This window comes from Leptodactylus fuscus, chromosome 7, assembly GCF_031893055.1.
Source record: "Leptodactylus fuscus isolate aLepFus1 chromosome 7, aLepFus1.hap2, whole genome shotgun sequence".
Classification (NCBI taxonomy): domain Eukaryota; kingdom Metazoa; phylum Chordata; class Amphibia; order Anura; family Leptodactylidae; genus Leptodactylus; species Leptodactylus fuscus.
The window spans coordinates 33,051,371-33,076,404 of record NC_134271.1 but is presented as its reverse complement, the minus strand read 5'-3'; the positions used below and the strand labels follow the sequence as shown (position 1 = coordinate 33,076,404).

The following is a 25,034-nucleotide window of genomic DNA, read 5'->3' as shown; positions in this document are numbered from 1 at the left end:
CAGAAAGTCCACCAAGGTTTCCGCTGCGGACTTTCTGCTTCCATTATATCTGTAGGGAAACCGCCAGCGTTTCCATAGGTATAACTGACATGTCCCTTGAGCAATGAAATAAACAAGACAAAGGACGCAAACACATTTTATTGTAAGGTAAAATGAAGAGGACGAAACATTTAATAAAAGTCAACACCACAAAGGTTAAATTACTAGTAATAATTTATAATCTCTAAAATATTGAGGTATACAACAGAGATTAGCTTATCATGTACAATGGTCAAACCCGTTTTGTGCATTGGAGCTTTTAGTTCATTTGCTTAATGCATAGCTTTATTATAGAGTTATAGCACATAGGTAGATTTGTGGAAAAGCAGCCATATATGTAACATTTGTGCGACTATGTATTCATTGCCTATACAATACTAGCTGCTCCTTCCCCAGTGAATGGACCTTGATCAGACAGTCTAAACTACCAAAATATCTATCCATACCAATAACGGACACTTCTATGCACTTGAATAAGCTCTGGCATCATAGTTAAGAAGCTGCTACGCCACTTTATTCTGAAAGTTACTTTGTGCAAGTTATTTATTACGATTTTTTTTTTGTAAAAGAGTTTTTTTGGCGACTTCTATTAAGTATTAACAACCCCGTCCAATGGCGGATCAGTGGGGTCAGACCCCAATAGCCTAAATTATAAAAATCATTGCAGGGTTGCTGCACACCGGAACCAGGAACGGATCAGTATACGGGGTACAAGCTAGAAGCACATCGCTGTATACCGTATAGAGGCAGAATCCCCCTCAAAATCAGCATCAGAGTCTACTATGAACATAAAGCTGTACAGTAAATCTATAACATGAAGAGGGGACCCCTAAAATCAAGTATGTGCATTGCTTCTATGGAATTAAAATTGTCAAACAGGAAAAATTATTTTTACAAAAGGGGTTAAAAAATAAAAATGTCTCCTATCCCCCCTCGACACATAATGACTGGATGAACGGTCACTTCAAGAACTAAAGACCATTAAGGTCTAGGTAGCCTTGGAGCAGCAAAAGGGAGGGATTGGTAAGATGTACACGAGCTAGCTTAATAATTTCCACCATTTTGTGCCTGGAAACCTCGTTAGGGCATGTGGCATGCGGAATTTGCATTCTGCGTGTGAACACTTCCGCGTGGGTGCACTGCACCGGCATCAAGACGCGGCATTCCGCTCTGGATTAGGCCTGAAGAATGGGCCTAATCGTGAGGGAGCCTTACACCTCGGATGTCTCGTCTGAGTCAGCTACAGACTCCGCAGGAAGATAGCGAAGCTCGCTTCTTTTTTCTGCTACTAGCTAGTGGAAAAAAAGAAGCGAGCAGCTCCTATTGAAGTCAATGGGAGCCATTTTTTAGAGCCAGATTTTGAGGCAGATTCTGCGTCAAAATCCGTTCCAAAAAACTCTGTGTGAACATACCCTTAATGATTTTCTTTTAATGACAGGCAAGTGAATTTTTGCTTAGGCAGACCTATTTTACACCAGGTTCACCCTAGCTTTCAGAGATTCCGTTCCTCATTCCGCTTTAAAGTATGCGGAGAGAAAAGTCCTGCAAGTAGATAGGGTTCCTCTTTTTCGGTGCCCCAAGCGGACCTGAAGAACGGAAACCCGAAATGCCAAACCTAGCGTAAGTCAAGCACAAATTTACCCATCATAACAATCTATTTTGGTCAACATTTCACATATAAAACTTTGAGACAGCATTATAAAAAAACTGAAAATCCTCCCACAAACTCCTTGCCCTGGAATGAAGTCTCTGCAGTCCTTTTTTCCCAGGTTTTGTGCTATCCCCGCAGACTCTCGATCTCTTTAATGGTTATTTGTTCTAGAAAGATGCTACAATGTCTTGGCAATGCCTCGCTGGTCATGGATGTAATTTCTAATTGGACCAGTTGGGAATTGCTGCGTGGTTCTGATATGTGTTAATGAATAATAAGCATTGTAATGAATTAGTGCTGGCACTAGCAAAACGTTTTAATGACTGTAGCTGAACCGTTCAGTGCGGCTGTACCTTTCTTCTGATTCAATGCAGTGGAAAAATGGGTAAGACATGTTACATCAGTGGATGAAAAATGAACGTGTCTCCTGTGAGTATAATTACCCCGAGCCTCTGACTGTGGTTACAGCGCAAATTGCTGTGTAGTGGAATGACTACAAGAACAAGATGGAAATATCTGGGTCACTTCTTCTCCGTACTGCGGAGTCATGCACAATACCAGACTAGTGCTGTACTCATGGACTATTATGTGTCAGCAGCTTAGTTAAGCAGCTCATGTCTCTGATGTTCTTCCCGAGCCTTTGTTGTACCTGATGCAACCGCAGTGGTATGTGCGTGTAATATCACCAGTACTTATCTGATCTGTCATACAGCAATAGGCAGGGATCAAAATAACTATTAACATTAGGGCTGAATATTTTCTGATACAACAATCTGCAAATTGCAATAGCTGGTCAGCTGCAAACTTCTATCTATCTATCTATCTATCTATCTATCTATCTATCTATCTATCTATCTATCTATATCTATATTCCTTTTTGTATAAACTGGCTTCTGTCTTAGGCCGGGGCCCCACGTGATATAAATGTTACTTGACCCTGTGTGTATCCACTATAGCATCGATGTACATAAATGAATTTATAATGAATTGAGTGGTTTGTAATAATAAATTGATGATTGCCTATATTGATCATGTATTGCTTCGCCATGCTGTGACCTCCGCCCCTTATGTCATTCTATAGCCACTCTGTTTCTAATCATGTTTTGGCTAAATTAATAACTTGTTATTTATTGATCAATTTGAGATTAATTCTTTTTGGGAGGATTACTCCAAATAGGATAAATTAGAGTTATGGAGTTCCCAATTTGTATTATGTAGCATCTATAGGACAATATAGGTTGTGTCCTATGACTATCGGGCTACAGATGGCTAATAGAGATGAGCGAATAGAATTCGAAACTATTCGTTGAATACCTCGCTCCCATAGGAATGCGTGGAAGTGGCCGAACACCAAGGGGTTAAGTGCTGTGAAGATTTGCCGGCCGCTAACGCGCATTCCTATGGGAGCGAGGTTTTCGTATCTATTATTCGCTTAACAATAATGGCTGACCAACCCTGCCCTCCGCTAACTTTTCGTTTTCCTTGTATAAAGTGCCAAGGGATATAGAAATGAGTTGCAAATACCAGCGCACAAAAGACGAGGGACAAAACCTGCTTCTTCTTTTAGGTCTGAACACTAGCATACAGTCCTTGACAAATTTCTCCCATTATATTTTGAAAGATGAAACAGATTTGCCTGAGCAAAGCACAAAATGTCTCACGGTGAATATACTGCACCTGAGCTAGCTCAATATAGGTGCTGTATACTTCTGACACTTCATTTCCCCAGAAATACATAACTCAAAGTGACATACTGATGGCTGAAGAAGACATCAACGTCAATCTTCATGATAAAATATTAAAAACAGTAAAATATATTAGTTCATTTCACTCAGTGCTATCCAGCTATAAATATCTTTTCATTGAAAATGGACTATTAGTTAAGAATGTGTACCCAGACCTGTAAGGAGTTATATACTCGCTAAAATCACATATTGTGGTGAATACTAGAAGAACCTTAGCAGAGAATACTCAAATAAACACATCCATGTTGGTTGGAAGATCATTGGACACGCAGCAGGATTTCTTCTGGAGAAGACTCTAGTCTACTACTGCTGAGCTGCACATGGTGTTCATGCCACATGCCCCGGTCCCACGGTACAAATAATAATAGCCCTGAAAAAGAGAAAAGATCAAATAAATGGTTAAAAAAAAATAATGTGCCATCATAGATGTGTACTACTGTTCCTATGCGCACAGTAGATACAACCCACCATAGACCAGCAGAGATCAAACTCTTATCCCCTATCCTGAATATAAAGAATAATTGTCATTCAAGGGAAAGCCCTTTTAGGTAAGGCCCCCACGTGGTGCAAAAAAACACTGTGGGTAAAAACACGGCGGCAATGCCTCATGTTTCTTCCCTCAGCGCTTTTGACAGAAACTTTGCAGTTTTCCTCTACAGACTTTCTGCTTCAATTATATCTATAGGGAAACCGCCAGCATTTCCATAGGTATAATTGGCATGCTCCAATTTCCAAAACCGAAACCGTTTTGGAAATCGCAACGTGTCCGCAACACTCATTTTAAAGCAAAGTGGGGATGGGATTCGCTAGAATCCCATCCACTTTCCTATTATTGTAACTGTAAAACGCCACATGAGGCCCCAGCCTATGGCACCACATTGCTGAAATGTTTTTTTTTTTGTTGTTGTTGCAGATTTTGCTGCAGTTTTTTGAGCCACTCTTGGCTTTGGCTAAAAAAAAAACCCCATCAAAATCTGCAACAGAAAAAGCTGACTTTCCACAACATGGGGCATCAAACTTAGCCAAAACCCCTGCATTTCCACAATGTGGTGCCTTAGGCTAAGTATAACTGCCGTATTTTTCGGACTATAAGACGCACTGGAGTATAAGACGCACCCAGGTTTTAGAGGAGAAAAATAGGGAAAAAAAATTTTCAGGCAAAAAATGGTAAAATATTTAATGTATGGGAGTTGTAGTTTTGGAACAGCTGCAAGGCCACATTGACAGGTGACCCTGCAGCTGTACGGGGATGTATAGGGCGTTTTTTTTTGTGGGGCCAGGTGTACTTTTTAGTTATACCATTTTGGGAAATGTTTATTGCTTAGATCACCTTTTATTTAAATCGGAGGCAAAACGGTGAGAAAAACCCGGCGGTTTAGCACTTTTGATTTTGACGTTCACTGTACATAAAAATATTAGTAGACCGGGCATTTTCAGACACAGGGATACCTAATGTGTATGTTTCACAGTAATGTTATACTTTTATATGTATTCTAGGGAAAGGAGGTGAACTTTTATTTATTTTATTTTTTACTATATTTTGTTTTGTGTTTTTTTTTTTTGTTTTTTTTTTGTTTTTTTTTTTACTATTTTATTATCCCCCGCCTAGGGGGCTTGAACCTGCAATAATTTGATTGCAAGTCCCATAGACGGCAATAGAAGTGTATTGCCGTCTATGGGAGATTCTATACATTACTATCGCGGAGTGTCATAGACCAGCCGCGATAGTAATATATATCTATGACAGGCCTGGGAGCCTTCATTAGGCTCCCAGCTGTCATCGGAACAGGTCGGCTCCTGGGGCCTCGCCGTGCAGGAGCCGGCCTGCATCACTAAAGGTATGGGGCCGGTGGGGACCGGCCCCGGGGCTAACTTTAAACTGCCGGGACCTGCGGATTTGCAGCATGGCCGCGCTACTGCCACCGCTGGTTTTCTTCAGCGTGACAATACTGCAGGCCCCAGCAGCTAAGACAGTCCCTGGCATCTGCTGTAATAGACCAGCGGATGCCGGGGAGTGTTTTAGCTGCCGGGGCCTGCAGTATTGTCACGCTCCTGCCGCTGCAGAAAACCAGCGGTGGCAGTAGCGCGGCCATGCTGCAAATCCGCTCCTCCCCCCACATTCGGACTATAAGACACACTGTCATTTTCCTCCGAAATTTGGGGGGAAAAAAGTGCGTCTTATAGTCCGAAAAATACGGTACTTTATATATATTTCCCATTCCTTTTATAGCCATTCTTGGATTTGGCATAGAAAACCGCAGTAAAATCAGCAACAAAAAAAGCTGCGTTTCTGCAATGTGGTGCCTTAGCCTAACGCCGGGGGCCCCATGGGACGTAAACGCCGCGTTTTGCCCTCAGCGGAGACTCTGTGGGAAAAATCGCAGCGTTGTACAGTGCAGGCAAAGTGGATGGGATTCATGCGAATACCATCCCCACTTTGCAGAAAAGTTTGCAGCGCGGAAACGCTGCGATTTGCAAACACTGCTAGAACAAATAATAACAGACATACATTGCGGATTTCCTTCAAATATTTGCAATGTAAATGTCAAAACATAACTGGATTCTGTTACAGATTTTAAGGCCATTTCTGAGCAATGCTATAGATCACTAAAGACATTCGTAAGCAGCTCACTTACCTCCTCTCCCCAATCTTTTCCCCAGCTGTTCTTGATAGCCCAGAAAGGCTTACCAGCACCTACAGAAAAAGATAATGTGAACTGTAACGAAAAGCACAATACACGGATATCAATACAAAAAAGACAAATGACAACTTACGATCTCCATAGCCCACTAGAAGAACAGCATGGTCGATCATCCAAGGATTACAAAGTATGCGAAATGGATGGGATATCCCTTTACGATAAAACTGACAGGAGCAAAAGTACAGGAACATATCAGTAAATAGATGGAAACTTATACATATACATATTGGATTGTAGATGACGTATTACACGGATTCTGTCTTTGGCACTAGTGATTTTTAATTAACCATATATTTACATAGCCTTTAGAAGGCTATTCCAGACATTCCTTTAATTTGTTAATCCTCGCAACCGTTTTTGAATGAGCCCGCTTTTATTGATATGCTAATTAGCCACCTCGGCGCACTGAAAGTTCAGTGAGCACTGTCTGCTGTGTGTACACAGGGGGAGGTGAGAGCAGGGAAGGTTGCTGATGCTGCTCTCACCTCCCCGTTTACACACAGAAGACAGTGCTCACTGAACTTCCGTTGTTTCGAGGTGGCTAATTAGCAAATCAATAAAAGCGGGCTAATTCAAAAACGGCTGTGAGGATTATTGGATAAAAGGTATGTCTGGAATAGCCTTTCTAAAGGCTATGCAAATATATGCTTAGTTAGAAATCACTATAGTCGATGATAGAATCCCTTTAATTAAGCACATCACACTTGAAAAATCATTTTTAATATCTATTTTTTAGCTGAACCTCTGTGCAGATACATAAAGAATATCATTATTAATCAGCCATAGTCACTGTACACACTGTGCAGAATAAAAGCGGTGAAGCAGGAATAGGGAAGCAAAGGGTTAACTCGATTGAGAAAGATGGCTGAAAGCCAGAACAGAGAACACAGAAGAAGTTGTTTTGTTTATTCATTTATTTTTATTTCCGGGAGATTTCTCCCTGGATCAGATACAAGGACTAAAGGTACAATGAATGTGACCTATTTACGGTAACCATCTACATGTAGTGGGCGTTATGCAAAAGTCCCATTGTTCATTGATGAGATCATTTTTTTTTTTTGGCCATGTTCACACATCATTTTGGCACGATTATTGCAGTGTGTAAAAAAACCTCACTTATTATGTACCAAAGTACCCAAGAAATATGCCCCAATATTAGTATCCCGCTGATTTCAATGGGAAATATTCTATAAAAGGAAGCAACATGTCAGTTTTTTGGATCATTTCGTATTCTGTACTTTTCAGCCTAATATGTAGTGTAGCCATAACCTTAGGAGTAATGGTATATAGCGGGGGCTGCACTCTGCAGTAATAGCCAGGGTAAGAGGCCTCGGGGCAGGTAGCTTGCCAGAACATACTTAGGTCAGCCATTGCCAATCCACTTCTGAAGAGTGACGCAGCCGGCACGCACAGGGTTAAGCGGCCGGCCGCCGGCAAAGTCTGCGTGCCAGCCGCTTCATCTCTAAGTACTATACTTTAGTTTATAAGGATCTGCTGGTGGTTTAGTGTCACAAATGCACCTGACAGGTTCCCATTACATTAGCACCTAAATACAAGGAAAATACAAAAAAATCAACGATGTAGAAACCAAGAAGAAAATCCAAAAGCTACTGGAAGACGTAATAAGGCTGCCAGAAGTCAGAGGTTCTTACCTGCATGGCAAAAGCATTCAGAGCTATGGATACTGGCCCATTCTGTGCCAACCAGGCCGCAATCTCTGAAAAGAAACAGTTATAAGTGGATATTGACTTGCTGTGTAATGTAAAGAATAAGACCATGCTAGCCATTTTTGGGGAACGCTTGCCACTGTTCAACTAACAAAGTAATAACTTCCTTTATTACTGCTAATTACTTATTCACATAAAGCGGTTTCACGGCTGTGCGCTGGCCCCACTGAAATTCAACAGATCTATTCATGCAACATCCACCAAAGGACAGAACATGTAATATATCAGGCCATTTTATGGCTATGAGATGATAGAGATCCATTGAGACAGATTAGCCTTGAATGTACATTACTTTTTTCACTGCCGAAGACATGGCCCAATCATGGGAATAAACCTAAGGGTGCATTCACACTGAGTATACGCTAAGCTCTTTCTGAACGTAAAACACTTTCAAAATCAGCGCGTACAAAGCAGATCCCATTCATTTCAATGGGAGCCGGCATACGACTGCTCCCTATTGAAATGAGTGGGTTGCTTTTTTCCCTATTGGTTTCAATGTGATACGCGCGTATGCCGGCTCCCATTGAAATGAATGGGATCTGCTTTGTACACGCTGATTCTGAACGTGTTTTACATTCAGAATCAGTTCAGCGTATACTTAGTGTGAATGCACCCTTAAATGGAAGACACTAGAATACACCGCTCACAGATGGAACTAAAAAAATATTTTTTTAAGGAAATTGGCACATCTGAACAGTGACATTTTCTTTTGAACAAGTAACAACATTTGACCCACAAAAGAACTTGTATAAAAAATCTGGATTTTCTACATGTAAATCCTGAAGTCGTGCATGTACCCCTAATTTTCACAGCACTGGAAAAAGGTCCAAATGGAGATTCAATCCTTAGGGATCACTCTTACAGAGAGACTGAACCAGACCATACAATACGTTTGCACAGCATGTCATGTTTAAAAATTTTTTTTTAAAAAAAACATGCCTAAATTCTGACTGCCTGGAGGAGAACATACAAGACACAATTGTGTCATTCATCTATCATCTGGCAAACCCGCTAATGTGGAACTCCATATTCTCTCCGGAGAACTCACATCCTGCCCTATACAAACCCTATGGATAAAACTCTGCAGGAGATGAAGACTAAAAGAATTCTTCCAAGACAAAAAGGGAACAGAATTTGTAAGCAGATCCGGGGTCAAGAAGAAACTGACTGGACACCTCCATCTGGCCACAATAGGACCACGTTGAACTAATCCATTGACTCCGAACATTGAACTATAATATTAGAATAAGAAAAGTTTCTCAGGTTTTTAGTCCCGGTGAAAGGTTTTCGATACAGGAGTGTTTGTATTGAGCCATTTTGGAATTTTATAGTGTTGTCCAGAAACTCCATTTCTACAAGGTACATGATGATAACTCACATATGGTCACTGCATTCACATCTAGGAATTCATCTGATTCCAACAACTTCTTCTTGTGCGTTATTTTTTGTGAAGAAGTTATACAAGTTATAAAAACTGGCCAAGAACCAAGAATAGAGTAAAAGCAGATTTCTGGGATCGGGAATAAATACTAGGTAAGGGGGGTATTGTCACTCCTTGGGGAGAGACCGCCATATAGGTGTGTGGAGACTTATTAAGCCTTTAGCACTCCACTTTGCAAGGGACCATGGGAAAAATATGCAAATCTGTCTTCCATGATGTAATTAGGAAGTCAGGTGCCTCAGTGTTGCAAACCAATAGAGGGCGCTCACTGGAATGTGCAAGCCTGTCTTCCCTGATGTAATTAGGAAGACAGGATCTCAGTGAATACTGGAATTGTTATGAGCGCTGAGGAGTCGTATCCCATAACAGGGATAGAGCTCTTGGCTAAATTATTAAAATGCCTTATTCCAAAATATAAGGAAGAGGCACACTCTACTTACGGGTCTCATCTTTCGGAATCTCCACAGAGCTGTTGATATAAGCGGAGACTTTGCTGCCAGAGAAGCTGCAGCGTTCCTTATGGCCCATGTAGGTGTAGTCTTGCTCTGACTCAAGTCCTCCTAGAAAACGATAAAAAGTATATAGCGTGAAAGGAAAGCCATGAAATATAGAGAAGTAAACAAATTTTGGAGGAATCTGTATTATCGAGAGGACACCCCTGCACCTCTTGTCAGACCTGTCACACCCAATGTCTTATTGGGCAGGAGAGTTGAACCGGAGGGTCATGTGTTATAAAGGAGTTCTATCACAGAAGTCATTTGTTCCCTATTCAAAGGATTGGGGTTAAATTTCTGATCAGTGGGGGCTGAAGTTCCTGAGAACTTCTGTGTGTTAGTCCTGTTCAGAACGTAGTGGTCGAAACAGAAGGAGCTCCCCCATTTCTATTAATTTCAATAGGAGTCAAAAGCAATGCAAGCCTGAAATCACTTTGAAATACATTAACAGTATTGGAAACATGCATGTCCTTTATCAATAAATATGATACAAAAAAGTAGAGAAAAACAGTACAGTACGGTATACAGAAATTCTGCTCCTGTTTAGATACATCTAACAACACAAAATGAGAATGCCCTTAGGAGTGCAAACCAGAATGTGCCAACAAGAGATATAACTGATAGCAAGGAAGATCTCTGAGGTGCACCCAGTGTGACCCTAGAACTGCATATACCAAATGCATGTATTTGTATATGTACAGCAATTGATCACTGTAAGGCATTAAAGGGATTCTATCATTAGAATCCCTTTTTTCAGTACTACCACGTTTTCAGTACTATCATGTGGGAATAGCCTTAAGAAAGGCTATTCTTCCCCTACCTTTAGAATTCTTCTCCACGCCACCGTTCTGGTGATATTCCCATTTTTCTCTGTATGCAAATGAGTCTTCAGACAGCATTGGGGGCGTCCCCTGCGCTCAAACAGCACTGAGGGCGTCCCCTATGCTGCCTGAAGACTCTCCAGCGAAACCCCTCTTCTCCTACAGTCACGCGCCTCCTCTTGCATCTTTTTTCGGCCAAACTGCGTTCACTGGTGTAGCAGCCACAGAAAAATGGCCAATAAGACATGCACAATTGGCTCTGGGAACCAACAATATCACCGGAATGGTGGCGCAGAGAAGAATTATAAAGGTAGGGGAAGCCTTTCTCAAGGCTATTCTGTCGTGCTAGTATTGAAAAAAGGGATTCTAAAGATCGCATCCCTTTAAACTACATGCACATGGACGCTCAGATTCTTATGCAGAACATCTTCGACCAAGTATTGTAGCATTAAAGTCAGCAATAAAGATGTTATTAACCTCATGTACGCACCCAAGTTTTTTCTTAGTAGAAATTGACATGAGGTGCAGATTGTTAGGGTAAGTTCACACAGAGTAACGTGCAAAATCACGGCCGCAAAATAGCGCCACGTATACGATCCCGGCTCCCATTGAAATCAATGGGAGCGTATACAGCCCACAAAGTCATACACGGCGTATACGTGCCACATCATGCGGCACGTTACTCCGTGTGAACTCCCCCTTAAAATTAACAGCATGAAAATGTTTTGTGTGGATCTTTTCTATGGATTTTACCTACTTCAATAAGAGTAAACAGGTAAAATTTGCAACACAATTCACATGTAACCCCTGGGAATTTCACAGCCAACGCTTTTACATGTGCATTTAGTATCCTTATAAGTCACGCAACACTCCTCTTTCCAAAGCTTTGCCTCTAGCGCCACCTATCTACGCAGCTCCATGTAATCACTTATATACTAGAGCTACAGGAGCCAAAAAAACCTCCAAGATAAAGATACCAGCAAACATCAATCTGTCCAGATATGACAAATGTCGATAAAAGGTACAGAGGAGTCGAGATGTGCAATTGCTTAGATTATCCTTTACTGCAAATGACAACCCCTCCCCAAATGTGCCACAGGAAACAAATCCCCTCTGAGTAGCAAGAGCGATGAAACCATAAAGGTAAGTTCTTGTATGACACTCCTCGAAGTCACTGGAAGCAGGACTAGGGAGAGATGACAAGCTGCGATCTTTCTTATTGAGATCACCTGCAGCTACGGAGGGGTTTCTACAGATTCCAAATATACCTGATTCAGCTTTGGGGCCCATTGTCATGTAAATTGCAGCTTTTTCATATGCAAATGAGGGGAAAAGTGCCTTGTCTAGGAATCTAGAGCCGAGACCAAAGCCCAAGAAAACTAGGAGGCGGCCCAAAGCACTTTTCCCCTCCATTTTCCTATGAATAAAACAAATGATTTACATGACAATGGGGCTCCAAAGCTGAATAACTGAATTATTTTTGGAAACTGTAGAATCACCTCTTCAGGGTACTGGGATTAGTTTTATAACCAATTTACCATTGACATACTCCCTATAAGTGTTAGGATTAGTTTTATAACCAAATTACTGATGATAGACTCCTCCTAAGTACTGGGAATGGACATCGGACCTCTGTAAGACTCCATCTAGTAAGGAATTGGAAGGTCTGAAATCATGACAGATGGCCTTGATAAGGTTTGTCCCTATTCCCTGTCCATTCAGGGATTACTGTGAGTTACTGCAGTCCTGGAATCTCTATGCACCTGTTTACACAGTACCTACCGAGCTTCTCTATAGCTTCATATGCATTTGATGGGAGACCTCCGCCACAGGCCTTATCCACACCATCACAATCCACCAACTCTGAAAGACAGAATCCATGAGATTAACAAGAGAGTTTTTTTAAGTGTCAAATAATGGTAGAAAGAAACTGGGAATGAGAGATTGTGCCGATGAAGACCAAGTGTCACATGATCATTATAAGATGGCTCCGGATCCGATCACTGTTAGGGCGTTTCCAAATGAAGACTTAAAGTGAAAATACTTACTAGTGACCTTTCCTTATTACTGGTCTCACTTGTTTGCAGGTTATCCTGCAGCTAACCCACTACTGCCACGTGTGCTAGGATACATCTCCGTTATTTGGGTCCTTCTGGGGACCGGTACAAAGGAGAGGCCGGACTACTAAAACAACGGTAACACACGGAACCCAGCGGAAATCCAGCGTTTTAAAGCTGAAACCAGCAGATGAAAAAGTCTTGCATGGACACTGTGACAGAGTCTCCAATGGAAAATCTGGTAATTATGTGAAGGTGGCCTTAAAGGGGTTGTCCACGTTCATCAAATGAATGTTATTGTCTGCATAGTGAATTGTTCTACAATTTTCCAGTCTACTTTCTGTAGCAATTTTTTCCAATTTTCTAGCTCTCTGCTTGCTGTCAATGTTTACTTCCAATGGATAGAAAACAGTCCATGGTCATGTGATGATATGAAGTCAGGGACCATCAACAAGGACTGCGCTTTACCCGTAGGATTTTTGAAGAACTGTAATTTTATTGAGATTCACACGACGCGTTTCGGGTCACATGACCCTTTTTCAAGTGTATAAGAATCGGCCCTTACAGCGTCCTTTTTGGCAGAGTTTTTCGCTGTTAAAGGGCCGGTTCTTATACACTTGAAAAAGGGTCATGTGACCCGAAACGCGTCGTGTGTGAATCTCAATAAAATTACAGTTCTTCAAAAATCCTATGGGTAAAGCACAGTCCTTGTTGACGGTCCCTGACTTCATATCCTCCTTGGTGATTGGACATTGCAGCTCACACTACCCCCAGGGAGGAACCCCCTAGTAAACGGTTCCAAAACCTATATGGTGGTTGTGATCCTTCACAACCCGGCCAGGTGAGAATAACCATTAAACTGGATTTTATTCTCACTTCACTCACTTACTACACTATATACAGCGCAGTGCTGTCTCTCTCTTTTTTTTCTTTTACATGGTCATGTGATGGACTTTACCAGGCAGAGTTCTTTTTTTTTTTTTTTTTTGTTTTTTTTTATGTAGCTTGTGAGCCCACATAGAGCTCACAATGTACATTTTTCCCTATCAGTATGTCTTTTTTTGGAATATGGGATGGAAATCCATGCAAACACGGGGAGAACATACAAACTCCTTGCAGATGGTTTTTTGCCCTTGGTTGGATTTGAATACCAAGACCCAGCGCTGCAAGACTGCAGTGCTAACCACTGAGCCACCGTGTGGCCCCTCCAGGCAGAGTTCTGACTACTATGCAAGCAGAGATCTAGAAGATCATGGAGGAACTGATACAGTATACTGGAAAAATCGAATAACTTTTCATTATACAAACAATAACTTTTGTTTGCCGAAACTGGACAACCCCTTTAAATGAAAGCAGCAGCAGCCCCAGTGTCACATGGTACACAAGGTCAATGTAAACAAGGCCCTGTTAACATTTAATAGAAATGACAGCGTCCCAAGTAAAATAACAAAAGAGCTCAGACAGGTTGGATAATTCACTGAGAGTTACAAGCAAAGATCCTTATGTGCAAAAAATTGATTATTTATAAGTCCCTTGCTCTGATCTATAATTTTTTTTACTTCTTATATCAAAGTAATAAATGATAACTAATTTTACTTATATTGTGGCAGGATATTTTGCAGCACTTCACATATCAGGGTATACAATCAGACATTACAGAGGACCTAACTAAACAATACCATAGGAATGAGGCCCTACTTGCAAGTCCTTTATAATCAATGAGAAAATAGGGGTGACACAAAAGGTGAAATTATAAAATAGTTTTAGACATCTTTCATAAAAGGTAATGCACATAAAGCTGAATGAGCCATCAGTGTATACTCAGATGTAAAGTGCATTAGGGTGCAGGGAGTCTATGAGTTACGGTTGACTTAATGCATCAGGTTCTGAGGAACAGTTTAGAAAGGGGAAGAAAATAGACAAGACTTAGATTAGGGAATTTGATAGTCCTGATGTGTTTTTCAGCATAACAAACTATGGGTATTGGAAAATAACCTGATTGTCTAAAGTAACACAATCCAGAGGAATGGTGCAGCTCATGAAAAGTCTTAAAGAGAACCTTTGATCACCTCTAACAACAATTGGCATCTTTCTGTGGATTCTGATATTGTTTTTTTCCTGTATTCCCTAATGTTCCCAAGTCATCATTTCTGTTTCTTTCAGCACAGTTATAGAGAACATATACACTCACCGGCCACTTTATTAGGTACACCATGCTAGTAACGGGTTGGACCCCCTTTTGCCTTCAGAACTGCCTCAATTCTTCGTGGCATAGATTCAACAAGGTGCTGGAAGCATTCCTCAGAGATTTTGGTCCATATTGACATGATGGCATCACACAGTTGCCGCAGATTTGTCGGCTGCACATCCATGATGCGAATCTCCCGTTCCACCACATCCCAAAGATGCTCTATTGGATTGAGATCTGGTGACTGTGGAGGCCATTGGAGTACAGTGAACTCATTGTCATGTTCAAGAAACCAGTCTGAGATGATTCCAGCTTTATGACATGGCATTGCATTATCCTGCTGAAAGTAGCCATCAGATGTTGGGTACATTGTGGTCATAAAGGGATGGACATGGTCAGCAACAATACTCAGGTAGGCTTTGGCGTTGCAACGATGCTCAATTGGTACCAAGGGGCCCAAAGAGTGCCAAGAAAATATTCCCCACACCATGACACCACCACCACCAGCCTGAACCGTTGATACAAGGCAGGATGGATCCATGCTTTCATGTTGTTGACGCCAAATTCTGACCCTACCATCCGAATGTCGCAGCAGAAATCGAGACTCATCAGACCAGGCAACGTTTTTCCAATCTTCAATTGTCCAATTTCGATGAGCTTGTGCAAATTGTAGCCTCAGTTTCCTGTTCTTAGCTGAAAGGAGTGGCACCCGGTGTGGTCTTCTGCTGCTGTAGCCCTTCTGCCTCAAGGTTCGACGTACTGTGCGTTCAGAGATGCTCTTCTGGCTACCTTGGTTGTAACGGGTGGCTATTTGAGTCACTGTTGCCTTTCTATCAGCTCGAACCAGTCTGGCCATTCTCCTCTGACCTCTGGCATCAACAACGCATTTCCGCCCACAGAACTGCCGCTCACTGGATGTTTTTTCTTTTTCGGACCATTCTCTGTAAACCCTAGAGATGGTTGTGCGTGAAAATCCCAGTAGATCAGCAGTTTCTGAAATACTCAGACCAGCCCTTCTGGCACCAACAACCATGCCACGTTCAAAGGCACTCAAATCACCTTTCTTCCCCATACTGATGATCGGTTTGAACTGCAGGAGATTGTCTTGACCATGTCTACATGCCTAAATGCACTGAGTTGCCGCCATGTGATTGGCTGATTAGAAATTAAGTGTTAACGAGCAGTTGGACAGGTGTACCTAATAAAGTGGCCGGTGAGTGTATATTGCTTTTGTTGTAAACCTTGCACTGTTTAAGTATTGCAGCTTCTATGTGTCATGTGATGGCTCAGCCTCTAGCGTCACAGTGGTCTCCTAAGCCATTGACTAAGCTCCACTCTGATCAAGGCAATGTTGATTAATACTTCACATGCCGAGAGAATGTTTCCATCATTGACTTCACTCTTAAAGATACTGTACCTTGTTCAGACAGGGAGATGAGTGACCCTTTCTTCAAGAACCACTGTCCCTCAATATTTCCAGTTACTGAAAACGCCCAACATGATCCACACATGCCCTGTATAGATATAATACAGACAATGATACAGTAACACATGAAAATGCTCAGATTATATAACAATACGTCACAAAGGACTGACAGATTGGCATTAGTAAAGGAATACAGACATCAGAAAATTCTCATTTCCCCTTACTTCTGCATTTGTTGGTTACTATGGGTATCATAGCTGTGGCAATGTGAGAACACCAATAACATCTGCTTGCAAAATAACTATATACATAGTGAAATAGTAACGTTCTACAAACAATCCTTGCACAAGAGAATATATGCAACAGTTGTGAAGGGAAGCAAGAAGTAAAAGTGACATATGCCAAATGTTTCACTAGAAATAATGTCTTGTATGTCAGAAATGCATTACCTGGTTCTTAACTTCAGTCACAGCTCCGTGTTCTCTCCAATCCCATTGTGCAGGAGGAGGATCAGCCAGCATGGCAGCCATCTTCATAGGACGAGGAGGCTGGCTGGAGAGTAATGGATTCAGGTACAGAGTCCTGAACTCTTCCTCTAAAAGTTAGATAGGTTATATCAATAAAACAAGTAAGATGCAGATAGTGTGAGTATAGTTTATAGTTGTGTGCTATCTGCTAGGGTCTATATAATCTATAAACATACATGTACTGATTATTTCATACATACAGGATTTCCCAGAAACACTATAACAAACATAAAAAGCCCTTACAGCATTTAAGGAGTTTGCCCAAGAATCAAACGTATCCTTGACCACTAGTCTTCCAATTGATCACAAGACTAGGGGTCCCGTGTACCCCCATCTGTACAAAGGAACAGTAGCGCAGGCACACTGACACTCCTTTCAGTTCTATCGGATGATTGAAGACAGCCAAGCACTACTGTTCTTCAGCCACCCTACAGAAGTGAACAGTGGATCCCAGTTCTTATGATCGGTTGGGGTCCAAATGGTGGGACAAACAATAACTTGATTCATTCAATATTACATAACTAAAAAGTGACAAAAAAAGAACAAAATAAAAAGAACCCCCCCCCCATAAAAAATGCTTTGACAAAGATGTAGGAATCTCAAAACGCGTCAGTAGCGTTTTTTTTATGGGGGGGGGGGGTTCCTGATTATTTTCTTCTTTTTTTGTTATGTAATATTTTTATTATTTAGAATTAAAAGTTATATTTTATCAATCTTCGGAGAGCTGCCAGTTTTCCCTTTTTCCATTTTTATTTAGAAATGATCCCTTTAGGAATTGTAAGGCTCAAATACCACTTTTATTATTGCCTTTTCACATCTGAACCATTGTTACTTTTTTTTTTTTTTTTTTTAAATCTGTTGCAGTCTGGTTTTGTACAACCTAAGTTGAATTGAGGGAATCATTTTGGGATCACATAGACTTTAGCATTCAATTTTTAGGAATTTATATCTTGGTAAACTTAGACAAAAAACTATTTTGTTTTAATTTTTACTATTCTTTTGGCTGTACATCAATCATCGTATATATGATTCTGGGAATAGCAAATATGTCTAGATGATGTTTTTAGTATCAGTATTTAATACACTGCATTTAATGTTTAGGAGTGTTGTTGTTGTTTTTTTTTAAGCTAAGGCTAGGTTTACACCTGTGCCTGGATTCAGTTTGGGGTTTCTGTCCCCGAATCCAATTGAAAAATACAGAGAAAAAAGTCCTGCAAGCAAGACTTTTCTCTTCGCATTATTCAGTCGGAAACCCAGTGGAACTCTTTATAGTCCGCGAGTAACCGCTTTTTAAGCGGATTGGGTTTCCGCTTTTCGTGTCCCCAAGTGGAACTCATGAACGGAAACCCGAACACAGGTGTGGACCTAGCGTAAACGTTGCTTTATTTATAAAAAAAAAAAAAAAAAAAAAAAATTTACTTTTTTTATGCATAAAGAGATTTTTTTGTTGAAAATTTCTTCTACTTTGTAATAAACATAAACATACAAAGCCATCCACAACCTGTCCCCTCCATATATCTCTGACCTAATCTCCCACTACCTGCCCACACATAACCTCAGATCCTCCAATGACCTCCTACTCTGCTCTCATCTGCTCCTCACACAACCGTCTCCAAGACTTCTCGTGGACACATAAGACTGACCCTCATAATCACAGACCTCAAGAAGGTCCTGAAGACTCCCCTATTCAGGAAGGCCTACAACCCCCAATAACACTACGGCCACCACACTGCCATGTGAACAGTCTCTACCCTAACCTTCTGTCTCTATCCCTCTTCCCTCAAAGACTGTAAGCACCATGCAATTAATATAACAATGTACAGCTCCATGGAATTAATATAATAATGTAAAGCACCATGGAATTAATGGCATAAAAACAAATAATAATAATAATAAAAAACTAGCATATACATACATGCCTAAATAAACAGGCGTTTGACTGGGAATACATAAGTATGTCATAGCAACTGGTTGCATTAAAGAAAATAGTCCTAGGCTCTCTGCCCAAATTCCGATGACAAGGGAGCATACTTCTTCTCCATGATCTATCACTTATGTGCAGTCAGCACTGCCTCGAGCATAAAGCAGGTTACATAGAGGAGATCTGTGGGTTCTTTGGTGTCTGAAATTAGCGCAGCTATGACTGGCAGCCACATTTCTGTTCCCAATCACATAGGAAAAGTTCTTTCCCCACACAACATTAGCACAGTAATAGCAAGTCGCTGTTAAGAAACAAAGAGCGGAGCTATCACATCGCAACGTGGCAACAGTTTACATTTGTTTCTCTTTCACAGTTTAGGATGACATACCAAATAGTAAATATGGAGGTCTGACCATTAACAACCACACAAATCTCTAAAGTGACGCTCCTAATCCCAGAGAGTAAAATCTGAAGGAAATGCACTGTCACCTTTTCTGTCTAAGAAATAAAGGGACTACAGAATGTACATTAATAATTCCAGAAAACAAATTTACTGCGGTCACAGTTTATAACTCTAAAGATAGGCTTTATACTAAGAGACAACCAACTATATCCACATTACTTAGTATAGCTTAAGAAAACCTCACTAGAAAATGCCCAATGACAAAAGTTATAGGTGTTCCACACAACGTGTATATGAGGGAATTCACAATCATACAGACTTCTGGTTATAGTATATACTGTTCCACCCCAGCATTTCCGTACAGCACTGCTAGTGGGGATATTGCAATAGTTCCTCTATTGACAATCAGCTTCTCACCTGTGAGATCACTAAATTTAGTGACCCCATATTCAGCAGTTCCCAGGTCCTTTTCCTGAATCTCCTTTGCTTTCTTGAGATTTTGAGAAAAAATCTGTAGCCTCATCAGAGCCTCTGAAAAACAGGATTAGTGGTATGGAGTGATCGATCTGATGATGTTCTACAATGAAGATACTGGATACTAGAACAGATATTCAAGACAGTGGCATAGCTATGGGGGTCACAGCAGTTGCATTTACGACCTGGCTGCTAAGCCAGCGAGCCCCATAGCCCTCCCTTACCACACTACTGCACTAGTGGATTGTATACACATCTCTTCCCGCATAGTATTGAGCAGCGCCCAGATGTGCATCTATTCTATTGTCTTTTTGGCTACTCCTGCTCTCACAACTACATGATATTCTGCAACCATACAGCAGGAACCAGGGAACAAGGAGAAAATATAATGCACAGCCTACTGATACATCAACCCTGTCTAGGAAGAGAGGGTAAGTACACAATGCACTAGCGTGGCCTGGGCAGTATGTGTTGTGGGGGAGGACTACTCCCTGTAGGGGGCAGACAATTAGGGCACAACCACCCATGTGGGGACAGGGACTATTAGACTCTATTGCTTTGCTGCATAAATGGGTTACGTAAAATACCCATTGATGTAGCTATAAGTAAGACTGGGACTGCATAGTGACTTTGGCTCCATTTTTTATCACACATCACTGTGTTACCCTACAATGCACTCACTAATGTAAGTGAATGGCGTTGCATTGTGAACCCAAGGGTGCTGCGATTTCTAGTTGTAAAAAGATTAAGCAGAACAAGTCACAGTCACTACAACCCCTAGGCTGCAAAGCAAATTCACTTAGATTAGTGAAGGAGTCATAGGGCAACACAGTGATCTTTGGTCCGGGTCGCAGCCAAAGTCACTGTGCAGTCCTATCCTTACACACAGGGACGGCGACCATGAATGAAGTTTTAGTGCGGGGTGGGGGTCCTCTGATGAATTAATAGCAGAGTCCATGAGCCTTTAACTATGCCTCTCCTTCACAATGAATGCAGCTCACTACGTCACCCCGATGCCATGTTTACTGTAAACGCTCACCTTCATCATCTTTGTATTTTTTATTGTAGGTTGTCACAAAGTCCTTGAATAGTGATAATGTTTCCAGCATCTCGTCCTAAAACAGGAATCACCAATTTAAAACGCCACAAACATAAAAGCACCCTAGTGACAAACATATCAGGGCTAAGGAATGAGGCTGAATATGATGAATTATACCTCTGCTTTGATGGAAGGATCAGAGGATGGTTCATTTGACTCTTTCATAAGATCTACAGGAAGAACATAACAGATTACACATAAGGAGAGAAACAGGAACATTATAGTAAACCAATTGAACGACGGACATGGAGACGGACTATGACACTATGGGAATGAACAGACCTTCTTGAGAACAAGTTTGCTCCAATACTTTTGTCTCATTTGCCCATGGAAACACCAACATGGAATATTTGCATTGAATTTCCTGTAAAACAAAATAATACAAGATAGTAATATTTTACGATTGACAATCTCGAGTAGAGAGCTAGGAAGCTGTGATCACTGTTTCAAGATCACAAAGCCCGGACCTCCTATAAAAACCCTGTGAAAAGGACTCCACATGATTGAAAAAAGTAGCCATGTTTTACTAAACAGCGACACATCAGTATACAGGTTGTGTTTGGTATTGCAGCTAAGCTCTATTCAATTGCACTGAGCTGCAATACCAGCCACAACTCAGACTTTCTTTTATTTTGGAAAGAAATCAGACATGTTATTTTTAATCCTATTTTTCATCCTGTATTTCTTAATCCTTTTAATACTCCAGGAAGTCTCGCCCTTAACTGTCTTCACATTAGAGGCGCTTCCATTACTGATTTTGGTAATAATGTCCATCATATAATGGATCTGGCACTGTGTAGTGCTGTGTACGCTCTCCTATATAGAAAATAGAACCTGAGGATGTCTATGGTCAATGAGGTCCATCAGACTCCACCGCTATCCATCATACAACAGATCGGAATGGGGAATGAACCATCTGGGGAAGGCTACTGTGTCACAATTCCGAATTGGATTATACTTTTGGCTTGGAATAGAAGAATCAAAACAGCAAATCACGGGAAGATACCAGATTTATGCATATAGTCACATGACCAATATATTTTGCCAAATCAGTGTAAGTAACTTGGACATTTGGGCCATTCTGAGCAAAATGCTGTCTATCAAATGACGGTAAATCACAGATACGATTAGTGAAGTTAGTCTCTGTTCACACTTGCATCATGGCTACTGTTTATAATGATAATCACAATGCACCATCAAGTCTATTGCACAAAAGATACCATTGGTGGCTGACACACTGACTTACAATGGGAAAGTCATCATCCGCCACGGTAGCTGTCATTTTGACAGGATTAGCACTGGAGCCTATTATACAGATGTGATTGCAGCTTAATATACAGAATTATTTCTTTAATGACTTTCTCATTTGTGTTCTCTACCAGTAATGCTTTGTTAGGCTCTCTTTACACTTGGGTGTGGGGGTTAACGCCAAGCATTATAGTATATGTGACGGAAAACAGGACAGTGATAAGCCATGGACATTACATAACAACTGCTGAGTCACTTTCCCAGAACTCTCAGTATTAAAGAGGACCTTTCACCATTTTGGGCACAGGCAGTTCTATATACTGCTGGAAAGCTGACAGTGTGCTGAATTCAGTGCACTGTAGGCTTTCCCAATCTGTGCCCCAGGTAAAGAGCTATCGGTCCTGGTACCGTACCTCTTTACAGTCAGAAGGGTGATTCTGACAGTCTGTCAGGTACATCCTTCTCCACAGCAGCGCCTATCGCACTGTACAGTGTGAGCGGGGAGGAGGAACGCCCCCCTCCCCTCCTGATAATACTCGTCTATGGACGAGCACTGTGAGCAGAGGGAGGGGGCGTTCCTCCCCGCTCACACTGTACAGCGCGATAGGCGCTGCTGTGAAGAAGGACGTACCTGACTGACTGTCAGGAACGCCCTACTGACTGTAAAGAGTTACGGTACCGGGACTGATAGCTCTTTACCCGGGGCACAGATCGGAAAAGCAGACAGTGCGCTGAACTCAGCGCACTGTCAGCTTTCTAGCAGTATATAGATACAGAAACCGTACGTATAGCCATGATAACAGCAGGCAATCTCTGAATAATGACTCTCTTAATGGGGTCAGCATGCTTAACAACCCCGCTCCCTGCCACCCCATGTCAGCAGATCTTTGAGTCATCAGACTGAAACATGTTCACATTCCATAAGTCACCAGACTGTCAGCTGCTCCAGTAATGACCTAAAACGTCCCAGAATCTCGTGTGACCAGTTTGTGGTTGTGCACAATATGACTCAGCATCAGGCCCAGCCTCTGTTTTCTGTAAACAGCAGACAGGCGGACGGTTATCCGTGTCTGGTGACTTACCGTGAGCGAAGCGGAGTCGTGAAGACGGCAATTCTCCAGGACCTTCTCATCTCCTTTCTTACACAACGTGCGTCCCAAGAAGACGGTGAAATCGTATCTTATCCCTGATACCAGCTGTAAAACAATCCGAGGGAATAGTGCAGGACAATTTATAGAAAGGTTTTGTTTATAGTTTGCAATGCAAAGAACATGATAAAGACATCACTATGTCTGACATAGGAAAAACAAGCAAAGGTTAATACAAAGTCTCCAATAGTCAAACAAGCACAGATGAGAAAAAAATATTCTCTGCTAAGAAACCTCGGCCAAGATAAAACTTCATTTTTATTAAATATTATCTAAAAAAAAAATAAAAAAAAAAATTCAGAGTTCTGGTCTCATAAATACTATAAACAGCCTGACATCCAAGCGGAAAACACAACCACACAGATTGCTGAATGTGTAAGATCACAGACACACCCAATACACAGGGGCAGGGATACAGGGGATTAGTTCGGCTGGGCTCTCCCTACAGTGTAAATCCCTGACTCCCTTCACAAAAATAGTGAGAAGTTGTGCTGAGACTATAAAGATTCGAAACCAGAAGCTGATGTAGCCCTCCCCTCCCTGAGGCTACGCCAACAGGGGTAAGAGAGGGAAACCATCAGCAAGAAGGCTACAAAGCACAATATCAAACACTCAGCTAAATAAGTGTAAAAAACAGCCCTACGCGTTGCCTCTCAATTGGATTCATCGGGGGCTCAATACATAATAAACGGTGAAATCATCTGACCGCCAGCAGGACCGCTTAGATGTCAGCGGTGATCAATGACGGCACCAAAAGCAGACAACAAGTGATCGCTCCTAAACACAAGTCAGGAGAAGCATTTACACCCTTTGTATACATGATCTGCAGGACAGTATGTGGGCTCTATATACTTACAGAAGAGCTCCGCTGCAACCACTGTCCCCTAGCAACAGAATCTCAAAGTCAGTGCAGAGCTCTTCCAGTCTAAAAGATTTCTGATGGTTGCAGAGCTTTAGTCCAACACCCAGACCCTGAGCAGATCAGCTGTTTAAAGTAGCCTCTGGTGCCAGAACCAAAAGGATCTGTTCACTGTATATGAAATATATATAGCATATATACAATGAAGGAGTCTTCTGCTTCTGGCTCCATTCCCTGTATAGGTTCAGTCACTAGAGGTTGCCTGGAATAGCTGATCTGTGCATGGACTAGGGGGCGGCCCCCACCAGTCTGACACCAGTGACCTATTCAGAGAATAAGTAACCAGTATCAAAGATGCCACCCAGCTAGGAAAACCCTTTTAAGACTCTGTTCACATCTGCACTGCTAACAGACACCAACAGTGTCAGATGGACCCACACGTCCTGTCACTTCTGAGACAGGCTTATAATGGTGCCTCCTAAGCAGGTGTGAACACAGCCTAAGCTGGCCATGCATAGAAGGATGCCTTCCTGACGGAGGTGGGACATCTTTTCTTGATCTTGTCCTTGACCATGGTGTTGGTTTCAGTCTAGTTCCCCTTCTGTTCTCCTGTCTGCAGTGTCTGCCAGGACTGGATCATACCCGGACACATAGTAAATGATCACAAATAACGCATCAGTACCGCAGCTCTGCTGCCCGGTGTGCACGGTCCCTACATTACTGATTACAGCCCCTGTCCCGGCACCACTGCCCCCCTGAGGCCAGGACCCAGTGCACACCTGTCTCCGGACGTCGCTGACTCGCAGTGCCCGGTACACGTCCTCCCGGCCGCTCGCACTATTGTACTCCCGCTCCACCAGGCCCAGCAAGGTCTTTATCTCGGGCTCCTCCGTCACCTGCAGCCACCGCACAGGGGGGACCCCGCTCACCAGCCCCGCAGCCCCGAGGAGCAGCAGCCACCAGCCGCCCGCAGCCATCATCGTACGGGAAGAATCTGCTGCCGGCGCCTGTACTGGGAGGATGTAAACAACGGTCATGTGACAGGGTCATGTGATAGATGGCGC

General features: G+C 42.0%; 1 protein-coding gene across 1 annotated transcript; it reads right to left on the bottom strand.

Moving 5' to 3' along the window:
• Nucleotides 1-123: 123 nt before the first annotated feature.
• Nucleotides 124-25,000, bottom strand: CTSF (cathepsin F). Its single transcript, XM_075281598.1, has 14 exons — nucleotides 24,750-25,000; nucleotides 23,046-23,159; nucleotides 20,998-21,079; nucleotides 20,833-20,885; nucleotides 20,656-20,731; nucleotides 19,560-19,673; nucleotides 16,741-16,886; nucleotides 16,283-16,379; nucleotides 12,403-12,483; nucleotides 9,746-9,865; nucleotides 7,790-7,854; nucleotides 6,211-6,301; nucleotides 6,072-6,130; nucleotides 124-3,805 (listed from the first exon to the last, which is right to left on the bottom strand). Exons 1-14 carry the CDS (start codon nucleotides 24,948-24,950, stop codon nucleotides 3,731-3,733), a joined length of 1,374 nt encoding a protein of 457 aa, XP_075137699.1. The 5' UTR covers nucleotides 24,951-25,000; the 3' UTR covers nucleotides 124-3,730.
• Between the last annotated feature and the right edge of the window lie 34 nt (nucleotides 25,001-25,034).